We start from the raw sequence: 26,562 nt of genomic DNA, 5'->3' as shown, positions 1-26,562 counted from the left end.
ACTGAGTTCTGAAACTTCCTGGCTTGTGTTTTTGTGTCATTCTCAGTTAACTGTCCTCCAAATGTACTTACTGAACAGAAGGCGAGAAGAGGAATCATGTCCCACATTCACTCTGATTCAAAATATCAGTTGCTCATCCCATCAGCCAACCAAGTTATTTTTGATACCTTTCAAATCATTAGCCTTGGGTGAATAAGTGTGTGAATGTGCCACATGGTGCCCTGTGATAGACTGGCATCCCATCCAGGGTGCGTTCCTTTCTCACACTCAGTGCTCAGGGAATAGTTTAATTACCGAAGGGTGCAAAGTCACATAATGTTGTTTTCGTATTAAATGACATATGACTATAGTACTCAATAAATGAGAGAGCAAAGAGCAAAGCTTTTAACCATCAACTAATCTAGATGTATGCTTACTCTGGATTCTGCCTCACCGTGAATAAAAGAGCTGCTGCCAAACGATTCAATTAAAATGCTTCTCATATCTGTAAAGATTATCACAGATTCAGTTCAGGGAATCTGTATGATTAGATTGACATAATGCAAAAGCCCACAAGGGCAATTTTAATGCAACGCAACCTTGAGCTTTTCTTTTATCACCCCCTAATGGTTACAAGAAAGCAGTGCAGAATGGCAGGGATAAAACCCCTCAGTAAAAATGTCACACGTACAGTATATTACAAATGAGCAAGCAGGGTCAGAGAGTGTCTGATCCATACGCATCACAGAAATGATGTATTATACACATTATACTCTTCTTTCCTTTTACTCCAAAGATTAAAGACTATGTGGGTTAAAGCCATCGGATTGATTAAATTATGAATACGTCCTTAAGCACCTACATTATTTGCACTGTAGGCCATACTGGAGAAACAATCAAAGACCCAGGACACTCTCATTAATTGTACAAATAAATATGAACTTATGAGGCAGCACCATAATAACAGGTTGGCAAACCAAATTTTCAGAGCAGTTGCGTTATTTGTCTTTGACTCCAGACATCTCAATTTGCTACGTGGGGTAATATATGGGGGTAATAAATGCGCTCTGTGTAAAAACAGGAGGAGACGCCACAGCAACTGTCCCTCCAGCAAGGAAAGACACATTGTCTAGAGGTGAAAGTCATCCACTCAGCGGGGTGATCTACCAGAAGAATTACTCTAATGATCATGCATTAGTTTCAATTCATGTTGGTTCTATTTCTCAAACAGTCTCAGATTGAGGTGTCAAGCAGAGGATCGGTGACACATTACAATATCTCAAAGATCTGTTCTACTGAAGTTGTGCAAAAAATACAAAGGCAACTAAATTTGTCTGTCCGAAACCATTTTGTTATTTCTAAACACAATTGGGTAGAACCTGTGCCAGTCAGATTGCCGGGAATAAGGACGTGGGAGAGTCTGGGTAAATTACATGACATGCTAGTTTCACAGCACATTTAATGATCTGGTTGGGGAAAACCCTAACAATCCCTGTTTTTCTCTACACATTTCTCAGAAGTCACAGGAGTTGTCACAGAATGTAGGATTTATAGGTCGAAGGAAGAGCGTAGGAGCGTCATTTATGACCTTCTGGTAATGCTGTTCTCGGACAACATCTGTCTAAACGACATCCTAACAAACAAACAGTACATTTTTCATCTGACTAGCCATAATTTCAACCCCAACTATAACAATATAGCTTATTATTACATTTAGCAACTACGAAACATCCAACTAATTCCTTAAATTATTATTAAATTAATATAATAATAGAGAATCGCCCACTGTAAAACTGAAAAATATTCACTTCTGCATTGCAGATGCAAATATAACATTATCAACTGAAAATAAAACATTATTATTATTTTTTTTTTTTTTTTTACAATATTTGTAATTAAAGGCTTTGGAGTAGACATTTTATCCCAAACACTCAGTGGCCATACTGAGCCAGCACATCATCTGAACCAACATAACAAATCTTGATTATCCTTGACATTTCACAGACACTAGCGCATTGCTCAACACACCACTGCTTAAAAACACAGCCTCACAGGACTAAAGGGTGTGACAAGATTTACTAATGCCTGTAATAACTGGCCACAAATTCAAACTATGGACACTTATGAACACTGATGGACATGATGTCATATTGGCTGAGATATACGGCTTGTGCATCACACTGAAGGTGCACACTGTCGGGAATAGGGATGTGGGAGAGTCTGGGTAAATGATATAACGTATTACTTGTTATGTTTCCGCCACTAGGTGGTGGAGGCATTATGTTTTTTTTTTCAGGTTGTCCGTCTGTCCATCCTGCTGAACTGATCCAAACAGGGTCAAGGTCACAGCAAGGTCAAATGTCTGAAATAGTTTTTCCTCAATAGCTTCCTTCCTGTTTGAAGTATATTGTAAGCTTATATCAGGCATACAGTGGAGCTTGTTTTCAATAAGTTTAATCTCAGGATGCTTTTACCACTTCATTTTCTAACTACTCTCCTATTCAATGATTTTTTTTTACAGATTACCAACACTAGCACATCTGCAGAATAAACATTTCAGTAAGAAATTCAGATATATTTGAAAATTCTTACTAATATAATACAATTATATATTACGAATACAGTTGAGCGCAAGCCCGAATATGTTTTATGCTTTATGTTTTATCAATTTCACAGACGTCCCTTCATTATCATAAGTAATAACTGGTTACTAACACTGATTTTACCATATGATTACTTGTGAATATTTCTTGAAAAGTCTGCATTTCTCTTTCTTACTGTGATATACGCACTGTCTTATAACTTGTAGGGCCACGATTTTGACTTTGTAACTGCGTCAATATTTTTCATATTTTGAATCCTCTTAGTTGTAATATTCTCCCTTTCGTTCTTCCTGACATCTCAGTTCTAACTGTGCCAGCTGTCATACCCAGCCTTCTGTAAATCGGGCCTGCAGGTTCCATGACTGCTTGCTTTTGGTTCTGTTCAAACTATTTCTCGTTGGGTTATGGATTGTTGTCTTGTTGAAGAATACACCCTCATTTCTATTTCCATTCATTCATCTTCAAGTAGCCAGTCTGCCTACTGTTTTTGGGAAGAGATTGGAGAACCTGGAAAAAACCCATGTGGACATGGGGAGAACATGCAAACTCATGATCAAACCAGGGACCCTGCATGCATCACTGTGCCACCCACATTTCGCTTTTAACTTCTTGAATTTTTATTTTATTTTATTTTAATTTCATTTTATTTTATTCTATTCTGTAGATGCATACAGGTACATTTTATTTTTCCCCCTAGAATACCTGGGGGATTGTGAACCCAACAGTACATACAATAAATAGAATGATGTATTCTTATACAGATATATGATAAGTGTGTAATAAGTATATAATAATAAGAATAATAATAAGTATCGACTTGAGTAAAACTGAAAAAAATTGGCATTAATTTTTTGGTGTTATAACTTATGAGTTGGGAATTTTGACCAATACAAACATTCAACAGACACACTTCACTTGAAGGCTGGGCTGCTATTGCTGAAGCAGCTGATGCATCCTTGTGTGTGTGTTTGTGTGTGTGTGTTACCTAATGAATCAAGCCTTTATATCTGGAGTGTGAAATAATTTGGTGAAGCCATGTCGTACCGACGCAAAGGAGTGATAGTCGTTCCAAATTCCTCATAAAAGTGTTAAACAAACACGGCTAGCTCACTGGATTTCCGAAAACTTCCACGTTCATGCAATGACACACTTCCTATAACTTCACTTGCACTAGTTCACACCAGTGCCAGACCTCAGTCATGTGATTTAATTGCTACATTAGTGTAACAAAGGAGACTCAGAAGCACAGTGATCCATGCGCAAGAGGTGTACTGCAGATCATAACAAAGTGAAATCAATATCCAGAATCCAAACCTGATGAGGCGGGCAATGATTAAAATTAGAGATGGCAGTGATCTGATACCTAGTATCAGTATTGGGACAAAATGGTGGATTGCATATCAGACAATACATCAGATAATATCAGATATGAGGTGCTGTAATAAATGGCAATGATGGGAAATATATTTGGAAAAATACATTTATTTTGGAACTTGAAATATTACATATAAAGAGATTGTGTTTTCTTTTCTTAGGATTGATTTTTATTAGATTTATACTTTATATTTTATTATATTTATTATATTTACAATGTACTAAATGATTTTTATGTGAAACAGATTAACTGTGAAGCGCTTCAGTTAAAAAAAATTCAAAGCTTAGTCATTTTTAAAGAAAACACTATTGGATGAGTATCGGAATTGGAAAAAAGTGGTATCGTGCCATCTAGTTAAAATACAATCGATAAAGTTCAACAAGGCTGAAGGATAATCCAAAGAGCAATCCAATAACAAGGCGACAGTTCAAAACACAATAATGCAGTCACTAATACCCAGGCTCAGAGCTTACTCAGGCACAGGAAATGTCAAGACTTCTCAATTACTGGATACGCACGAACAGTTTAAACACTCTGAAACCAGGAGGTAAACAGGAAGTGATCGTAAGCAGTTACGCTAGTGTTCCGATGATCACAATCTCTGCTGGTGGGGAGGGAAATCTCCTCATTACTATTAGTAAAATACACTATATGGCCAATAGTACTGTATGTGGACAACTAACCATCACACCCATATATGCCCATGGGCATTAACATGGACTTGGCCCCCACTTTGGTGTTATAATAACCTCCACTCTTCTGGGAAGGCTTTCCACTAGATTTTGGACCATGTCTGTGGGGATTTGCCCATTCAGCTACAAGAACATTAGTGAGGTCAGGCACTGATGTCAAGTGAGGAGGCCTGGTGTGCAGTCGGGGTTCCAGTTCATCCCAAACGTGTTCAGTGGGGTTGAGGTCAGGGGTCGGGCCACTCTAGTTCTTCCACGTCAACCTTGTTTCATGCTGGAACAAGTTTGGACCCTTTAGTTCCAGTGAAGACAAACGTCTTTGAAAGCTACAGCATACAAAGACATTCTAGACAATTGTGTACTTAAAACATTGGGGTAACAGTTTGGGGAAGACTCACATACGGGTATGATGGTCAGGTGACCACATGCTGTTGGCCGTATAGTTTTTTCCACTAATTACGTAATTAACATTGCAGAAAACGAGTAGACATTGCAAAAAAACATGCCGAATGTTACGGTAAACAATTTATCCACTCATTATCTTTCTAATTCATTGTAGCAAAAGATTCTGATCTTTTTCATCCATAATATATAAACTAAATGCAAAGAGTGGTTGGAAGAAGGAGGAGGGGACTGAGATACACGCCGCACAGGCTTTGAAAATCAGCTTTGAGGATCTCAGTCTGGATTCACTTGCAATGGATTCTCTTTGAAGTAGCTCTGAATCTCTTAGTGCTCAGCATGAAGACTCAGTACCCTTCACCCCAGCACAGATCTGTCCATCCCAGTCTGCCATTACAAATATTTCAAGATTTATTTCAATATTTGAAGAAAAATATTTCAATATTTGAAGAGTTTTAAAATGTGAATAATTTGAATTGGACTTTTTGCTTTTTTCCCCTTACTGTTAGACTAAGCAACGCTGATGTTTTAGTAGATATTATTGTCGTACCGTACTACACTATTGTAGTACTGATGTTCAGTGTTAGCGAGGCTACTAGCTTCACTATGTATTTATATATTTTAGCAATCCATGCTTTGTTGTTTTTATTTATATTTATTTAATTAACATATTGTTTATTTCTATTTTTTCTCAACAATCGTCACCAGTTCAGTTTCAAGGTTCCTGGCTGCTCATATGTACAAAAAGTATATAACTGTATATAATTGTAGTCACATGTGAATACCGTCTTCATTCCATATATCAAAAGACCATTCTGTTTCATCCACAAATATCATATCCCATTCCACACCATTGTGAAACTTGAAATAGGACATAGTATGTCAAGTTAAACCAAGCATATTATTCAATACCAATGAAAGTGAATAGCTTTCACACATGGTGTGGGCCTCATAAGTTCTCATGGTTCTCATGGACTGTGTTCACGTAAACCAGTTTTCTGGCCCACACATAGGTTCAAATCTTTCACATTTCACATGAGCAAATGGCCATGTGTCTGGAAAAAAAAAAGCTATAAAAATGTCTTAACTAAATGTCCTAATTTCTGGAGATCTGCACTGAGTATAAAACGCTTCCACGCTTGTGTCTAATTAGCCTAAGTCAGTCGCACATCTGGCTCATTATAGATAGAGATACATAATTTACACCCCCAGCTGTATGAGCTCCTAGGAATCATGCACACAACACCCTGATACCTTTAGAGAAACCAGGTTCTTTTGATATAAATGAGCAAACTGAGCAGCTAATGAAAGGTCTGTCAATATGCCACTCCAAATACCAACAAATCTATAGAAGAAAACCTCGAACTGCGACGATGCCACAGCCATCTGTAGCCGGGAGTCCTAGACAGGGATTGATGGTGTTACTCGTTCCATTGTCAGTCAGAGTGACACTAACTAATGTGAGCTCATGCATGTAGTAGAGAGCAGTTAGTGCTTTTCTCAGAGTGTGTTACACTGCCTTGTGATGTAGCATGAGCAGCAATTTAAAGAGATGCATTGGCTGGCTTGTGTGTTAGCACGTGTTAGCCACGTGGTGATAGGGGAGAGCTGGCTGGTGGGTGGGAATAGGTACGTGACCAAATTGGGGATAAATGGGGAAAAATCAAACAAAAAAATGCCCTATGATATTTTACCTGCTAACAATAGCCTGGTTCTGCCTGTTACAGAAACATTCTAGATTAGACATCCTTGACCTCAGTCCATAGAAACCTCCAGTAGTCTAATCATATTTTCCCAATGGGGTGGCAAAAATCACATCAGCTCTGCTTCTGTCTAGCAGCTCATTATGTTCCTGTATCACACAGCCCCCGGAGCCACGTCCACCCTCGATAAAAGCATAGCTATCAGACAGGCCCAAATTACCGCTCTCTGAGGAACAGTGCCTTCCTGTTGCTCAAACATACGCTGCCACAGAGTAACCACTATCTAGTGTGATTTTCCACTTCTTTTATTGTCCTCGACCAGCCATACTGTCATTAACTTTTAATTTCTCTTTCTACACACTGGCAGCAAGAAGCAACAATCAGATCACAAGAACAAACAAAATGTCCTGTTTTTGTTTGTGGACTGCTTCCTGTATTATTCTGCTGTGGAAAGCAGCCATTTTCGGCTGGTTGGCCAAATGATGGGCAGTAAATAGCTCCCATGCCTTTTGTGAAGCGGAAATGCAGAGCTAGTGATTAAAGATAAGGTCATAAATATGTGCATCTGATGAGCATAACAAAACATTCAGACTTGTTTGCTTCCAGCATATCATAGAGGCAGTCAAGACCAGAAACGCAATCTTAGGAGATCTAGGCTTATCAGGAAAGTTCAGCCTAAGAGATCTAATCACTCTGCTCTCTTTGCCAACCTTAGCTGCTTTACCATGGACTTAAGCTAACCATAATGAGACCATGATCCTTTTGAGATGTTTCGAAACATGACAACGTTTCCAAAATGCATATGAGAAAAAGTGTTTCAGGATGTACGTAAAGGAAAAGTACACTCTGAAACACTTTAATGTTTATATTGAAATACATTTGTGATGTACATTTGTGTATTTGTTTGCCCGTGCCGTATTTTCGTTATTCTATTATTATGTTTTATATTATCTCAAACATAAGTGATAAATGTCACATTGCGCTCCAAATAACATTCTGCAAGTTCCAGAATGCAATGCAGCTATATGACAGAGTTGCGCTGAGTTAGGGGGCGTGGCCTGGTGGTATTAGCGTGAATGTTGAAGCTTTGGAACCTGAGCAGTTTGAGCTGAGAGTACAGACATGGAGGTTTGAGAGCTGGACAGACTAAAAGATTAAAGCGCTGCTGCATCACTCTCTTTAATAACAGAATACAAAGCAAGGGCTAATTCCCACTTGCACCAGTATTGGAGAGATTGGTGAATGGCACTCTGGGTAATGTAGCAAACTGTTAACTAAAGTGAAGATAGAATTTCAGGATAAATTAAATCTTGGACACCATTAAAGATCACATATTTACTATAAATATTGAGTAACAGGGTGGATTTCCCTTCTAATGCAACATTGAGGGTGGTTCATATTCACAGGTAGCCTTGTCTCACCTTCAGACTTTCCTGTTGTACTTATTGTGGACTGGCGAAAGGTTTCAAATCTTTGCAGGTTGCAATCTCATTGGTTCTCTGCACTTCCATATATGTTTACAACTATATCTTGATGTGAAAAGCTTATATCTTGATGTGAAAAGTCTTCAAAAGGTTGTTTTCCTGTCAGAAACCAATGCACTGTATTGCTTATACAACAAGGACATATACAGGAAGTACATATGCATGAAGGAAACATACGCACGGTAGCACTTCCAAGTATAAATACTTTCTGCATGCAAATGCACTTCAGAGTATACGTACTTTCATGTGACTTTTGATCAAAAAAAATTAAATCCTCTTGCTATGCCCCCTTTATTAAAATTCACCAGCATTTCAAACTAACAAGCTAATAAGAAAAAAGGTATATGGTTAAATTCAGTAACAATTCAGAAACAAACATCTAAAGTCAATACCTCATACTTCCTTTTTTTCCCTGTCTACAATGTTTTTCAAGCAACACAGTATATCAGTCCAAAGAATTTCTAACAGGGGCAAAAATTCCTCCAGGAAATTTTTTTGACTAACATTCAAAACCTTTATCACGATATACACCACATGAATGTATTCCACACCTCCCTCCATCAGCTTTAAAATGAGCTGATAACAATAACACATAGTATGGCTTTCCAAAGCTCAAAGAAACTTCACAAAGACACACTTCACAATATGAATACAAAACAGCCCAAAGCAAAAGTAAGACAGGGCAGAAACACACACACGATGACACATGATGGTGTTAAGAGAAGAGCTAGTAAGTACGCTGGAAGCTGGTGAGAGCTATAACGTAAGCGCTACAGTGACAATAAACAGTAAGTTACTTTTCTCTGCCATCTCCGTTCCTCCTTGTCTTACCTGGACATGGGATCGGCACTGGTGGACACATGAAAGCCTGAAGGCTGGACACACACAGTTCACTCACTGTCCCCATTACTTTGCTCTATGAAAGCGTTTAATTTTTTTCCGAAACACTAAATTTGTCCTCACTCTCGCCTCTCCTGTTACGTCCTCTTTCTCTTCTCCAATTTCACACTGTCAGAAGATAAGTGTGTGTGACAGTCAGTTCAGTGGCCATTGTCGCGGACTTTCAGCAGGTTACTCCAAGGTTACTCAAAGCTACTTCCTTCTCCATAAGGCTTTTTTTTTTTTAATGTCCTCTTGTCCAAGTGTGAGTGAAAGAAGTGAGACAGAGAGTGTGGGGTAATCCTAGTACGTCTCTCTGCATCAGTTTTCTGCGATCATGCAATCACAGCCTTCCTCTCTATGTGCATAGGGTCTTAAACTCAGCGCTCTTTCTGCCTCCGCCTCTGCTTCTGTGTTTTCCCTCTCTCTCTCTCTCTGTCTCTATCTCCCTCTCTGTCTCTCTCTCCTCCTCTCTGTCTCTCCCTCTCTGTCTCTCTCTCCCCTCTCTGTCTCTCTCTGTCTCTCTCTATCTCTCTGTCTCTCTCTAACCTCTCTGTCTCTCTCTCCCCCTCTCTGTCTCTCTCTCTCTATCTCTCTATCTCTCTCTGTCTCTCTCTCCTCCTCTCTGTCTCTCCCTCTCTGTCTCTCTCTCTCTATCTCTCTATCTCTCTCTGTCTCTCTCTCCCCTCTCTGTCTCTCTCTCCCCTCTCTGTCTCTCTCTCCCCCTCTCTGTCTCTCTCTCTATCTCTCTGTCTGTCTCTCTCTCTGTCTCTCTCTCGATTTTCTTCGGACTTGCTGAATGACTACATAAAATATATAATCTATTGTAAGATCAACACACACCTTGTTAGAGAAACAAACACGTCAATGTGGTTGTACTGAAGTCTGCATACCTTGTTACACAATTAGGCGCAACCCACACAATGTTTTCTGTCTTTCTCTGAAATTACACAACACACTCACAGCAGAAGTTACAGCAAACAGTCCCACTCATTTATCATAACAAGGAAAATGTGGTAAGAAAAATCCTCATCTTACTGTAACCCATTTAGATTTTTTTTTAATATTGTGGTCTTTTATTGAATGACTGAATGACTTATTATTGTCTTGTTTCTCGATATGTTTCACAGTTTCATTATCTTTCATGATCTCTTTCCATCAGCTCTTTCAGTAGTTAAGACTTATAAAAGTAAGGCATTAATAAAGATGACGTTGTTGCTTGGCAACAGGTGGCCAAGGCAATTTGCTCATCTTTTGTAATAAATGTGTGTGTCGGATCCACTCTGTACAATAGTACACTGACATTTAGACATTTAACACACACACACACACACACACACACCTAAACTGAACCCTAACCTTAAGCGCAGTGATTTGTTTTTAAATAGATACTGCAGTTTCCTTCACTTGGTATCGTTTATTAATTTCTCCATCATCACTAATAACCATTCCATACACACATCCCTGCACATTTTATAGTACTGTCCAATTGTCCAAGCGATGAAGCCTCATTTTGCCAAGCCATTCTTTCCAAGGGCCCTTCTAAACTCTTATTATTTAAAGGGAGCAACTGATGGTCACTTTACTACCAGAATTTGAGCTGTTATTACTCTGAATAAAAAATGGCAATGGAATTTATCCATAAATGCAGCTCAAGTTCAAACATGAAACATTAATATTGTTTTTTGTAACAGTGGATATTAAATGAAGGGAATAAACACCCCAAAGTAGAGCTACGGGACGTATGGGTCGCCTATACACTGCATGTTTTATTGCTACCTCAGGTAACAGCACATAGCCCATGTGTTAATATTTGTTTATGCTTATAAACTAGATTACGCTACAAAATGAGATTAAGGGAACTGTAACTGTTAAAACGTAACTGTTGTTTGGAGTTGCTTCTGGGTTGCATCAGTGACTGTGTGATAGTAAAAGCTCCATAACGCTATGTTGAAGTGAGATAAATGGCCGTTACAGTCGGAGCGCTCGTGATAGACTATAGAAACACTGAAATGCTGAGTTTCCGGGAAATTCATGAATGAGAACAACAGAAATACAGAAAGTCTGGTAACCACAGGTAGATGATGAGAAACATGGAAAGACAGCAAGATGCAAATGGTTAATTAAGATAAAAATGCAAGAAAGATACTGAAAGATAAATAAAGAGAGAGACAGATAGAATGACAGAGAGAGAAAGACGGTGAAACAGTAAAGATAAAAGGTAAGATCAAAACTAGTGCCATGGCACACGCACTGGAGCTGGGACGGAAAATGCTGCAGCTGCACATCAAGGGGAAAAAAAAGCCATCAGAGGACACAATGTCCACTTCCTACTGACTCAGCCAGTGTGTCACACTTCACATTTTAGTGTGCACTTCCACTTTTAGGAAACACTGAAACCCATGAGTGTGTACTTCCACTGTGATCTGACCTTTTGCATATCTCGCAGTGCACAAAATGTCTGCAAGAGGACATCATTTTTACACTTCAGAACAGCTTGAACAGTACGTCGTTACCAAAAAGTGTGCAACTTCTAACGCTGATTAATGTCCATGTCCCTTAAACTAGAGGTTCTCAACCATTTTGAAGCCAGGGAATGGAAAGATGAATTCCACGGACCAGTACACATTTCATGAAGGTTATTTAATTGTGTACATTAACATTTTGTCTAGTTATTATATCCATATAACTTATTATTCCTGAACTTTTTACTGACACGACACATTAGGCCCGAGTTGTCATCATTTATACCCCTAACTGTTTTTGAGTTTTTGTGGTTTGGGTTAAAACCATTCAATTCAAGTGACCAGTCAAACAGGCTAATAAGTACAGTAATAAATACGACAACTTATAATAGCGGTTTGTGATTTCCACCACTGTAACAAGTAACTCGCTACCTTACAGTATACCACAGATTATTATTAGTCCATACTGTGGTGTCAGTGAGAAAGAATCTCAATCAGGAGATTGTAAAAACAATGCACTTAATGCTAACACACACTTACAACAAGCATAGTTGGCAGATAGCCACAAAACTGGCTCAATATGGAGAAAAACCAGCAAGAATAACATAAATGGGTTTTGTGGAAAACATGAGCACGAACAAATATACAGTAAAATAATATTCTAGTACAACACATACAGCCAAGCTATACAATCAACCCACTATCCTTACTATCCTAACAAATAAGACTTCATTTCCAACACTAACACCTCTCTAATTCTCTAAACTCTAACTCTAGCACCTAGTGTACTGCAGCACTGTGATGCTACAATATAAACATAATTTGAGCAGCTCTGAGTTCAAAATCCCAAGATTGCCAGAGAACCCCTAACCCTGAAATTCTTGGCTCTTTGTTTGAAACAATGCCAGAATGTTGCCCCCTGGTGGTCACTAAATGTACTACTATTATGAAGAGACCTGGCTATACTGTCACCTTTCTACTGAGAAATTATACTTTAGTGAAGGTATACATAATGTCTCGAAATATTACTCAGTTAAAAGTGGAAGTATGCAGCCAAAAATGTACTCAAGTGAAAGTAGAAAAGTTGTACTCAAGTAAATAAATGCTGTCAACTGATGAAATTAATTTAATGTCATGTTTTCATGTGAAAAGTAAATGATTTTGCATGATTTTTTTTTAAATCCAAAGGTTGTATTGCCTGAAAACATAATTAATTCTCTGTAAGTTTGCTGATCACATACATGACAGTGAATTAATCAGAAATACAATATCATGTCAATAATCAATAGCTTTTTCCATTAGGTAGAATTTAATTTGCTGCCTAATCAATTTATGTGAGGCACTAGAATCAGTGCTAGTCTACCCTGGCATTAGCAAAGAAAATAGCTACATACAGGCAGTTGATATTAACAAACTCGCTAAACCTCAACATGCTTTTTCAGTCAGATGGAGTTCATGCCTTCTAGGGAAGCAAAGGAGACGCCTCATTGTATATGAGTCCTTGCTTACTCCAGCAAATTAAAATGTTTTACAGAGGTAAGGCCAGGTAACTATAGCACTAACTTCATTGTGTAGCATGAGAAGGTCACCGTAGATGATGAATTGGTGCAATTTTTTTAATTATTTTTTTTTACTTTTTATTTTTTTGGAGTGATGAACTTGATTGGATGCTAAACTGAAATGCCTGGATGCTGAACTCAGCTTATTTGACTGATATGTTGCATACAGTCCTTGGCTGAATGATAGATTTGTAACAAGTAGGTCTAAGTACGAATGTAAACAGTAAAAAGTTAGTTTTTTTTTCTTGGCAATGTAATTAAGTAAGACCACGAGTAAAATTTCTGATACTCATCCCACTGAATCTCAAAAGCCCAAAAACTTTCCCTGATAAAAAGTCACTGCCTGTTTTTCTCTCACCTGAACAGAAGTGTAAAGCCAGGCTCTGTTTCATTACTGTCTTTAATATCGCTAGATTAATGGATGACATATTTCTGTATTAGATGAATTAACTTGAGAAATGAGGCCCAGGGGATGACTGCAGACTTCAGGAGCAGAAGGCAATGCAATCTGATACAATTTCCATACCAAAACAGCAAAATCATGCTGAACAAAGCTGTAAATAGAACATGTCGTATTGCAAAACTATAGCATGGACTTTGCTATAGCCATTCTGCATTATACACAGCTAACTACAACATCTGTTCATGACAGCGGACATAATTTACTTCGATATCTAATCTGCAAATGTGTTTGTCTAGCAAATCCTTCTTCCTGGTTTTATATATGTAAATATATATATATAGAGTACTGTGCAAAAGTCTTAGGCACCCTATTTTTTTTAGCACAAACTTTGTTATAGATTTTTATTTTATGTCTTCCACATTATTGATTCAGTACAAAAACATTTTAGATTTCCAAACATTAGTTTTCCAGCACAAAATTAAATGTTACAGAAAAATGTTTGTATGTCAATAAAGAAAGCAGCATATTACATAAGAGACACTTTTCAGACAAAAAACATAATGAAGGCTGCTGGATTTTGCTGCAAAAATAAGAAGCAAGTGTGACAGTCAACGTCTCCAGAAGAACTGTAGCTGCTTCTGCAAGATGCTCAGTAACACTTACAGCTCATTTCCTTATAAAACTGCACACATTGTATCTGAGACTACTATTTTTTTTTTAAAGTGAAGGATCGTCACACCAGATATTGACTTTGTTTCATTTATTACTGTTTACTGCTCTTTATAGTATTTTTTTTATGTAGAAACATTTAGTTTCATTATGTTTGAAGGCATCTTTGCTCTACAGCATTTCTTTGCATGTGCCTAAGACTTTTGCACAGTACTGTACAGTACAGTATTCTGTGTATATATATATATATATATATATGTATGTATGTAATAGACAGACAAAGAAACAGGGAAGTGTTTAAACTGATGTGATTTGGTTAGAGTATAAATAAAGTACAATATTTGCATTAACACTTAGTGTTTGCTATCAAGCTCAAGTTCCTAGTGAAATATACATTAACCCCTATGCTCTCCTTCCTTTGTGATTCAAGTGGAAATGTGTGTAATGTAAATTTACACTTCTGAGTTGAGTCAACTATTACCGAAAGCTAGCTAAATTGGAAAAACAGGGCCTACACGTGTACACAGCCACTCATCTTCACTAGCATACTTGTGTGTGTGTGTGTGTGTGTGTGTGTGTGTGGTTGCATGGGAGATAATGTCAGATAATGTCAGTTGTTTTGATTGTCAACCTTGCGGATGCAGGGAAAACTGTTATTTCTTTGCAGAGAAAACTGTTATTAAGAGGTTCTTTGCAGATAAACTTGACTTAGAGAATAATTCATAAATAACAATTAAAACCAAACAATAATTACATTACAAACATTTCATTTAGTCTATAATATTTATTGAGCATGGATCTCCTCTTAAGCCTATTTCTGTCCAACATGCATCCATGTTAATGGAAGTGGTGTACAGTGTAGCAGCACACGACTGTCACACTTCTCACTTAGCTGCACTCTGCCATTTCCTTAGACAGCTATCACAGTAGTTAACACATCACTGTTGCAACTAAGTTCTTGCTTAGTCTTGGATTTTTTTTAAAGCCTATAGAAGAACAGGAATTAGCAGAGTGATAATTACAATGCTTTACAGTCGCTCTAGACATTGATGTATATTGCTTAATTAGCCTGTACCAGCCATAGTGCCATCTAGTGATAGGAATTCCAGTTCAGTGACTCAGATGATTAGGGTCAGCTAACCAATAAGAACCAACTCTATCAGCTCCCAAATGGCTCGCTGGTATTTATTTCCCTAAACTGGACAGAGTATGCGATATTTTTTTTGCCTTTGCCTAACTGCATGTCAAAAATGGAGGCATATATATGCAGGTAAGTTCAATCTTCACCTAAAAGAGCAAGGTCAAAAGAGCTAATTTATTTATGAACAACTCATCACTAGGCCCACTAAAGCAGATCATTAAATTTGAGGATATGTTATGTTTAAATTATAAAATGTGTTTTTCCGGTGGCACAGTGACACAGTGGGTAGTGAGGCTGCCTCGCAGCTCCAGCATGCTCTCCACATGTTTGCATAAGTTTCCTCCCACTGTCCAATGTGCAAGTAGGCAGACTGCCCCATAATTTGCTCCTGAGTGTGTGTTCATGGTGTCCTGCGATGGACTGCTCTCCCTACTGGGGCGAATTCTCCTGCTTCACGCCCAGTGTTCCAGGGATGGGCTCTGGACCCGCTGCAACCCTGAGCAGGATAAAACGATTACTGAAGATGAATTTACTAATAAACAAGTAATCTTTGAAATCAAATTCTGGCTACACCACTGATGCAAACACACACCCACACACACCTACACCTTTTGCTGGTGTTTTGCTATCATGGTTTGGACAAACTTGTCCCCTTAGAGGGAGGAGACACAGCAATCACGTCAATACAAACTTATTCTGACTGATCACCTTTATCGTGCAAAACATTACTGTGCTGATAAGAGAGGTATCTTCCAGGATGTTCCCAGGAATATCCTTATCCACATAGCATGAGGGCTTAATGAATGGTCTGATGAGTATCACAGTGATGTAAATCAAATGCTATGCCCTTCACAATCACCAAATCTCAATCCAGTTGAGCAGCAGTGTGTTAGACAGCACCCTCCACCACCACCACCACCACCATCATCATCATCAAAATCACCAACTGAAGGAATATTTTTTGGAAGAATGGCGTTTATCTCTCCATTACAGTTCCAGAGACTTGTAGAATCTATATCAAGGCTCAGTGAAGCCGTTCTGGTGGCTTGTGGTGGCTCAATACATTACTAAGACATTCTATGTTGGTTTTTCCTTTTTTAGATTCTCATTCATTTGATCTGTTTTTATAGCTTCTGGCTATTCACAACATTGTGGCATATTGCAGCTCTGAAAGCTTGTCTCATATGCCTGTGCCTAGACGCAGTTTTGAAGCTACACTTAATCCCTTAGCAGTGGATAAATTTTATTTAAAATACAGATGCAAAAATTGCAAATTCAGGGATCACTCACTTTTGGGTGAATAGCGCCTTCAAACCAGAATGATAAAGGTTAGGCTAAGGAAGGCAAGACAGTCAGAAGCAGAGCATGCTGGGTATCGAGTAAAACTGATTAGAGCTCGAATTTCAGGGCTTAATGTCAATTATAAGATTACAGTACGTTGTAATGGAGAGCCATCTCGGTGAGATACGGGCAGAGAGAGACGACTGCAAAACGTTTGGGGGATAAACGGACACAGGAAGTCCAAGGTCCACTAAAGGAGATAAACAGTGCTTTTGCTTTCTGTGAGGTCAACTTGGTAAACAATGCATAGCATGAAGTATTTAAAGTGGATTGATGTAAATTAGGGGATTAATGGCATTAATACATTGTATTGCATGAATTTAACTCCCACTGAATAGTGTTGAAGAGTGTGTTGTGTATTTTGGTGAGCCAAAGGCCAAAACTGTTGATTGTTATCCATTATAATAGACAGGAATTCATATAATAATTTGTATATAACACATCCTGAAACACTGCTCTGTGAACCTGGAAAAATATATTTTTTTAAAAAAAATCAGGTTTGCAATATTATAAAATGGGGTGTTTGGTGTTTTTGGGGATTTGTATGCTCCGTAAATAAAAACTGTATAAACAAAAAGTTGCATGTGTTTCTCTAATGAAACATCCACTCACTAGCCACTTTATTAGGAATACCTGTACACCTGATCATTCATGCAGTTATCCAATCATGTGGCAGCAGTGCAATGCATAAAATCATGCAAACGCGGGTCAAGAGGTTACGTTAATGTTCACATCAAATATCGGAATCGGGGGAAAGAAATTTGATCTCAATGATTTTTACCCATGGCATTGTTGGTGGTTACACATGGGCTGGTTTGAATATTTCAGAAACTGCTTATTTCCTGGGATTTTCACACACAACAGTCTCTAGATTTTACACAGAATGGTGCAAAAAAACAAAAAACATCCAGTGAGTGGCAGTTCTGTGGGTGGAAACACCTTGCTGGTCATTCTCAGAGGAGAATGATCAGACTGGTTCGAGCTGACAGAAAGGCTACGAGCCTTGAACCTTGAGGTAAAGGGTCTACAAAAGCAGAAGACCACATCGAGTTCCACTCCTGTGAGCCAAGAACAGGAATCTAAGGCTACAGTGAGCAAAGGCTCGTGGAAACTGGACAGCTGGTCTGATTAACCTCGATTTCTGCTGCAACATGCAGATGGAAGCGTCAGAATTTGGTGGCAACAGTGGACTCAACCTGCCTTGTGTCCAAAGGTCAAGCTGCTTGTGGAGAATGTTTTCTTGGCACTCATTGCACCTCTCGAGCGTGAATGTGCAATTATGTGCCACAATCATGTCAACATGAACCACAATCTTTCCAACACCTTGTAGAATCCATGCCATGAAGACTTGAGGCTCTTCTGAAGGCAAAGTGAGGTCTTACCCAGTATTAGTGTGCTGTTCCTAATAAAGTGGCTGATAATTGTACGTTAAGTATTTCAGAATGCTATGCCCTCTGAGACCATTTCAAAGTGTTTTAGTCACAAGACACCAATAAAATCAATTTAAGACACTGAAAAAAAAGCAAAATGTTTAGATTTTCCCTGAACAAATGATCTTTCTCTTTCCCATCGTTGCTCATTTGATCAATTCGCACGCAAAACGTGTTCCAAGTAATTGCTGTCATCATATTAAATTACCACAAAATCACTAATCAAATCTGAGAGCCATTAACATGCAGAAATCTTGAAGGCTCTATAACAGATGATCTCCTGCAACGGACCACTGCAACCACAGTCTCTATTCTGAGATGCGCTATTCCGAGATGCATCGTGCACTTAGCAAGCTGACCAATGAATAATTAAGATCTTTCCATCTCTGATGTAGCAGAGCAATCCAGTACGGCCGTTATGATGAAATGAGCACTTTTGATAAAATGATCATACTGTGAACTACTGTGGATTATACAGTAAAACGTTACGGATCAGGAGTCCTGGAGTGTCAGTGTGTGGCATCGACTGAAAACAACTCCGCATTAAATAGGAGGAGTTATACAAAGTTCTAGGCCACAGGTTCTCAAAGCTGGTCCTGGAGTAACCCCTGTCTTGCACATGTCATTGCATCACAACTCAGGAAGTGCTGGTGAGCTGAATGAGGTATATTGGGAGAAGGGAAAAGACTGAAAACAGAAATGTGCAGGAAAGGAGGTACTCCAGAACCAGGACCAGGGTTGGGAACCTAAAAAAAAAAAAAAAAAAAAAAAAAAACAATGCTCCTGGTTATAGAAGGTGATTATAAAACAGAACTAGGGTTGGGCACAGTCTTTGAGGAAAAGCCTTGACGCAGAATCAGTGAATAATTCACACCTCCTGTCTTTTCTAACATGCATTAAGAGATGAGATGTGGTCTATCCTTGGAAACTTGGCGCGCGCCTCAAGCACTTTATACGCATGCAGAAACGCATAGGAGGAAAGCCCAGAGGAGCCATCGAGCGCGTGCAGAAATGATGCTCTACGGTGCTACAAGAGACCATTCCCTCAGTCACGACTCTGCATCACGAAGAACTGCAGTAAAGGATGCGCTCTTACCGTGGCTTTCCGCCTCCATGCCGGCTGTGGGAGACTGGGACACTGGCAGAGTGGGAGGCGCTGCTGGCGCAGTGCTGATCTCCAATGAGTGCCCTCTCTCTCTCAATCTCTCTCTCTCTCTCTCTCTGTCTCTCTGCGATCTTCTCACACACTATCCTGCGCCACCTCTGATACGCTTTTATACTTGCATGGTTTGTTATTCTCCATCTACTGTATATGACTCCTCCTTTTCAGCATGATGTCACGCGCTGAGTACTGGGCTATGCATGAGGACTACAGCACATAATGCAGCCTGCATGATACAGGACAGTGGGAGTGCTGTGCTACTGTGTCTGCTCAGTCTGTTACATGTGAGATTGTGGTTTTGGTAGAAAATAGGCTTGTTGGTACACGTGGGTTTGTCAGTGGTTTAGTTTAAGAGCTGCTATTTCAAGTCAAGTCACGTGGCTTTATTGTCATTTCAACCATATATAGCTAGTGAGTACAGAGTGAAAGGAAACAATGTTCCTCCAGGACTATGGTGCTACAATCAGACAACACAGAACTACAAGAGACTACACATTACTACATCAAGTGCACGTGCAAACATGAGGACAGGACAATAACTACTAACACAGGACAATAACTAACACAGGACAATAACTAACACAGGACAATAACTACTAACACAGGACAATAACTAACACAGGACAATAACTAACACAGGACAATAACTACTAAAACATGACAATAAATAAAACAGGAAAATAACTAAGACAGGACAATAACTACTAAAACAGGACAATAACTACTAAAACAGGACAATAACTACTAAAACAGGACAATAACAAACATGACAATAACTAAAACATGACAATAACTAAGACAGGACAATAACTACTAAAACATGACAATAAATAAAACAGGAAAATAACTAAGACAGGACAATAACTACTAACACAGGACAATAACTACTAAAACAGGACAATAACTACTAAAACAGGGCAATAACAAACATGACAATAACTAAAACATGACAATAACTAACACAGGACATTAAATAAAACAGGAAAATAACTATGACATTACAATAACTACTAAAACAGGACAATAACTACTAAAACAGGACAACTAACACAGGACAATAACTAAGACAGTACAATAACTAAAACAGGACAATAACTAAGACAGTACAATAACTAACACAGGACAATAACTAAGACAGGACAATAACTAAGACAGGACAATAACTAAAACAGGACATAACAAAAACATGTCAATAACTAAAACTACAATAACTACTAAAACAGGACAATAGGCACAGTAAGAGACATTGCAGATCAAACCAGTACACAGTTCTAGTATGAAAGTGTCAGATATAACAGTAGTGCAAAAGAATAACAATATAATAAATTGCTGTGAATGTAAACATACTATGACAGTATTCAGCAGATAAGCTTATACTGTACTGTATATGGACATAGCAGTTATTGGGGTAGCAGCCAGGTAGAGAGTATAGTTATGACAAGAAATTATATACAATATTTTTATTTGTACCTGAACATTTTCATTTAAAGGTAGGGGTTTAAGCCATTCATAAAAATTCGGATAAAAAAAAGCCTCAGTAAATAATCTGCACCTCCGAGGTTGGGGGTTCGTATCCTGCCTCCGCCCTGCGTGTGCGGCTCTTGCATATTCTCCCCGAAGCATGGGCAGAATATGTAAGTGCCACACACCCAGGGCTTTCCTCCAGGTACTCTGGTTTCCTCCCCAGTCCAAAGACATGCACTGTTCCAAAATGTCTGTAGTGTGTGTGTTTGTGTGTGATTGTGCCCTCTGATGAGTTAGCACCCTGTCCAGGTTGTCCCCTGCCTTGTGCCCTGAGTCCTCTGCGATAGGCTCCAGGCTCCCTGCGACCCTGTGTAGGATAAGGATATGTTTTTACCTTGGGGAGAGAGGGCAGGAAGTTACAGTGATGACGCTCTGCACATGTGCATTAGCATCCTCTGCCTGCAGGTAGTAAAAGAACCCAAATGTAATCACAGCTCTTGAAGAACTGAGCATCAGAGTCAGAGCTGGAATATTTTGAATGCTGTGTACGTTTTGTATGCAAATGAAAACGTGGGCTCATTCACTGTCTGAGTGATTTTTTAGGATGTTTGATAGTCGACAAAGCTAAGCTGGTTAGCTAGCATATCAGATTTCAAGATTTTCCAGAGGGGCAGATGGGACAGAGCGTAATCTTCATAAAATCCTCGTTCACAACTCCATACATTTTAAATTCAGATTAAAAGTAATTACCTTTTTTGAGTGGCCAATGATTAAAAAAAATTGTTGCTATTTGACAAAAACACTCACCGTCCACTTTATTAGGAACACCTGTACACCTGCACATTCATGCAGTTATCTAATCAGCCAATCATGTGACAGCAGCGCATTGCATAAAATCATGCAGATACAGGTCAAGAGCTTTGGGTAATGTTCACATCAAACATAAGAATGGGGAAAAAGTGTGATCTCTGTGACTTTGATTGTGACATGTATATTGGTACCAGACGGGCTGGTTTGAGTATTTCATAAACTGCTGAACTTCGGAGAATTTCACACACAGTAGTCTCTAGAGTTTACACAGGATGGTGCGAAAAACAAAAAACACTGAGTGAGCGACAGTTCTGTGGGTGGAAACGCCTTGTTGATATGAGAGGTCAGAGGAAAATGGCAAGATTTGTTTGAGCTGCCAGGAAGGATATAGTATCTAATATAATCACTTTTTACAAACGTGGTGAGCAGAAAAGCATCTCAGCATGGACAAAACATCAAACCTTGCGGTGGATTGGCTACAACAGCAGAAGACCACGTCAGATTCCACTTGTGTCAGCCAATAACAGGAATCTGAGGCCCAGGATTCTTGTAAGATATATTGCAAAGATTGGGAGAGGCAAAGGGGGTTTATGGAGAAATGTCCATACATCAGAAAAGCGTGGGAAACAAGTATTTCATTCACTTGAAAGACTGAAATAAAGGAGAAAATCTTGAATTTGTGTGGTTTTTGAGATGTAGTTGGGCTGAAAATTTTGCTGAAACCTGTCAACCCTGGTTAATGATATTACCTCCAACAGTTAAACAAAAGTATGTCTAAAACAGCTTTAAAAAAGAACTCGACTATATGCTGGATTACTCTGTTGTTGTCTCTCAGCTACCTATCATGGGGTTAGTCTAAAACTTCACTACATAGTAACCTATAGCAGAAGTCAAGTGTAATAGCTTTTCGACTTCATTTTGTTTGAAGCTATGTCATTATTAATGGCATCCTGCCCCAGCAAAATCTATGGTCACGAGCCACTGCTGGGGTCAGTTGTAAATATACGATCTTACCAATACAGGTATTTAAGGTATTATTCCACTTAGTTGAAGCATGAGTAGTAAAAAGCTACTTCAAAATCAGCTAAATGATTTTGAAATGAAACATATCATGTGATGTTAGAATGCTTGTGGCGCTGCTGTGTTTCCAAAGTCTCATTAATAATAATAAAAGTTGTAACTCTTTCGTTCGAACCAAAAAAACTTACAGTTCTGCGTGCTAGACAATGTGTGCTCAATCTATCAACTTTTAATTTCTCCTCCAAAAGCATTTTACGGCAAAAATAATGAGTCAATAACCCACTTCATTCACGTTCATTACACCTATGACTCAGTCTGTAACGTGACTGCTGAAGATTTATAACAGAAACATCACTGAATCAGGCAATGCAATATTACACCACTGGAGCTTAGCTGTAGGGTCATGTGACACGACTGTCATTGATTGGCTACAAATCCAAACTAATCCTCTTTAAAACATTTATTAACTGCAAATAATATGATGTGGATGCCAAAATAAAACCTTATGCTGATTTTTCTTTTATGTTTGAAAGACAGAGGGGCTTAGCAAATCTAGCCCATTTATATGCGCCACCCCAGAGTGAGTTTGTTTTAATGGTTTAATAGTGCTGTTATATAAAAATAATTAATGACAGAGTGGTTTCCTTTTGCTTTTACACAAAGCAGAGTTACTATTACCACCCTGAAGTTGATTATTTTGCAATAACAGTATGTGGTTTATTCCTCGTATTCCACAGCAATTTGCCAACGATCACAATTTCTTATTTATTAAAAAATGGCACATCATTTTATTGGTTTATGTTTACATTTAATGTTGTGGAATGTCTGTGAAACAAGGTAGTTCCTGTCATTACTTACGGTATAGCAACTGTAAACAGCTTTTTCCTCACCAGCCTCTTTATTTTTCCCTCTTTAATTTAATAAAAATATTGAGACCTTGCCATGGTAAAGGGGCATGCTTACTTAGGTGAACAATCAGGGCTATTTCACTGGGAGCTTAATACTTAATTCTGGTGGGAAAAGAGCCTGAGTTTGTATGTGAGATGGAAAGGCCTTGATATAGTCGGACTATTTACAGCTGGCCTTACACCCATACAGTGGGCTCCAGTACCAAACATCTTATGTTTGATCTTGGGTGGTCTCTCTCCTACTCCAGAGTTCCAACAGGAGCTAGGCTTCAGGTAGGTTTTGGGATATTCACTAGTTCCAGGCTGAGGGCCTGCAGTTGGAGTTTTCACCAGAGGACAAAAGGATTGCCTCCATGAGATTTTAAGTCCAGGAATGAAAACTGACTGTTGTTTGGAGTTTGGAGTACTCAGCCTTCTTGGAGGAGGTGGAGAGATGGTACCTCCTACTTACTCCATAGTGCACTAGGGGGACTTCAGTGCTCATGTGGGGAATTATGGCAATATAGGAGGGGTGTGATTGGAAGGAATGGCCTCTTGGGTATGAATCAAAGTGGTGAAATGTTAGTAGACTTTTGTCCAAGCCAGGGATTGTCAATAACAAACTCTAAAGTGCACTTGATACTAGAGCACATTGGCCAATGGTCAATGATTGATTTTGATTGTATAACAAGACTATGTTTTGCAGAGCTGTCAAAAATTTACCACTTGGTGGTGAGTGTAATTCGTTGCACAAAGCAGATTTAAATGGTAAACCCAGGAGAGCCTTCCGGGTTGCTTGGGAGCATCTTCAGTGAGAGATGAATTTAACTCACTTCTACAAAAGGACTTCGCTCATGTACCAAGTGAGATAATGGGCCTTGGACAATGTTCAAGTCTTCAATCATAGAGGCAGCTGCAAGACACTATGGCCGGATGGCTGTTGGTGCCTATCATGCACTAATGAAGCCTAAGAGGCACTGATGGACACCAGTGGTGATGGAAGCTGTCAAGTTGAAGAAGGAGGCCTTCCAATTAATGCTAACAGAAGGCTTTCCTCATTCAGTTTAGAGGTATAGGCAAGACAGAAGGGCTGCGGACTATGCAGTTGTAGAAGCAAAAGGCTTGCAAGGAGTTTATAGAGGCCATAGAAAACCACTTGGCCCCAAAGCACCCAAAACTCCAAAGATGTTCTGGCAAAGGTGGCGTCAAGACCATGCACAAGCTCTGCTAAGCAAGGGCAGGAGAGTGTTCACCTCTACTAGAGATATTTCTGAGCAATGAAGTAGCAATTTCAGGAAGTCTTCAACCCAGTGGACAAGCCCTCTCTTCAGTAGCCAGTGCCAGAAAACTTGTTTTGGAGTCCATCTCTGTGGCTAAGGTTACTATGGCAGTTAGAAATCTTCATAGTGGCAAGGCTGCAGTGGATAAGATAAGGCTGGAGATATTAAAGTCTCTGGACAAGTTTGGGGCTGTGTAGTTAACATGCCTTGTTGATGTTGCATTGAGATCTGAGCTAGTGCCTTTGGACTTGCAAACTGGATTGGTGGTCCCCATTTTTATGCCTTCACAACCTAGCATTATGTTTTTGGGTTGTCCGTGTATGCATCCGTCTGTGCATCCATTCAAGTTTGCGATTCTTAGAAAATAGTGGTTGAAAGTTTGTAGGATTTATATAAGATAAGATAAGATAAACTTTATTGATCCCACAGTGGGGAAGTTCACTTTCACAATTTCCACAATTGTGGAAACAAACACTTTCCACAAACACTTTCCACAATTCTCCAATATGGAATTATCACTGCAAACAGCAGATGAACTGATTAGATTTTGGAACTGATCCAAACAGGGTCAAGGTCACAGCAAAGTCAAATTACTGGAATATTTTTTCTTCAATAGCTTCATTCCTGTTTGAAGTATATTTTAAGGGGATTTCAGGCATACAAATTAGCAACAAGAAGGACTAGAGTTGTTGGTGCTGGAGGCATTCCTGCTAACACAGTTGGCACCGAGTTCTACTTGTTAAAAAAGGGGACCAGAGGGTGTGTTCCAATTATAAGAAAATCACACTCCTCAGGAAAAGTATTATATGTCAAGAATTTAAATTTATGGCAGCCATGATGGCATGCTATTTTTACACATTATTTAGTATAGTAATATGGTTTGGGACACCTGTAGGGAGTCAATTTGGTCCATATGTTATCATAGAAGCTTACATTTAACCTACATCGTTTAAAAAATGTGAACTATCTTTTAACCTCTTGCAGGGCTTGTTAATGAGCTGATAAGCTGAGTAAGTCAGTTCTGTCAGGATCACTACAATGTTTAGTGCAGGATCACTCAAAGACGGGCAAAAAAGGGCTGAGAAAAGTTACTTAAAGGAATATGAGTCAGTGGTCCATTTTATGATTTATGAATGCTGGAGACTAACATGATTAAGATTTCCATTATGTTTATTACAACTTGTATTTCTGCATTTACACAACTAAGTGTAGACATGTACCTATTTGGAATTTAACCAGTAACATAATTTATTTTTGCATAATCCTTATTCGGACAGTTATACTACAAATCCAACTATTATCCATGTGTTTAATTTACTTATATAAGCCCAAACATGGAAAACTAACTAAAACTTCAATACATCATTTTTAAATAACTGGGACAGCACGATGAAAAACATTATTTTGCTATTTGTTCAGAAGTCACATTCTGCATGAATACATTTTTATGAGTAACCTGAAAATCAAGGCCAAAGGAATGTTTTTTTCACAAAAAATCACAACTTTATTGCACCTGTTATATTTATATTCATATAGTCTCAATATTGAACATTTCTTCTTATTCTTGAAAGGGCATCATAAAGGTACAGAACCAGTGGTGTAAATGATCATGAATTCAAGATCAGTGTATTCTTCAGCATTGGTTCTACTGAAAAGATCAGAGTAACATTTCTAACACTAACACATTCAACAGTGCTCACAGTTCTTATGTTCCTCCAGACGCGGAGTTCTGCACAGCACTCGCACGTCTGTCCGCTGAGAAAATTCTACAGTTACAGTCCAAAAACCCTTTAATATATTAGGCTTTATTTGTGAAA

At 38.8% G+C, this 26,562-nt stretch overlaps 1 protein-coding gene across 2 annotated transcripts in view; it reads right to left on the bottom strand.

The window, feature by feature from the left end:
• The window catches only part of cyth1a (cytohesin 1a), a 66,689-nt gene extending 47,326 nt beyond the window's left edge, over positions 1 to 19,363 (bottom strand). The window contains exon 1 of one of the 2 annotated variants that reach the window (XM_026917131.3): positions 19,219 to 19,363. In XM_026917131.3, the coding sequence (XP_026772932.1) occupies positions 19,219 to 19,237 (19 nt within the window). In that variant the 5' untranslated portion in view covers positions 19,238 to 19,363. Of the gene's footprint in view, positions 1 to 9,066; positions 9,559 to 19,218 lie in introns of those variants that run through there. The other variant, XM_026917129.3, reaches the window with a different exon arrangement.
• Positions 19,364 to 26,562: the final 7,199 nt, after the last annotated feature.

The sequence above is a fragment of the Pangasianodon hypophthalmus genome, chromosome 13, assembly GCF_027358585.1.
Source record: "Pangasianodon hypophthalmus isolate fPanHyp1 chromosome 13, fPanHyp1.pri, whole genome shotgun sequence".
NCBI classification, from domain to species: Eukaryota; Metazoa; Chordata; class Actinopteri; order Siluriformes; family Pangasiidae; genus Pangasianodon; species Pangasianodon hypophthalmus.
This window is presented reverse-complemented; position numbering and strand designations above follow the sequence as displayed.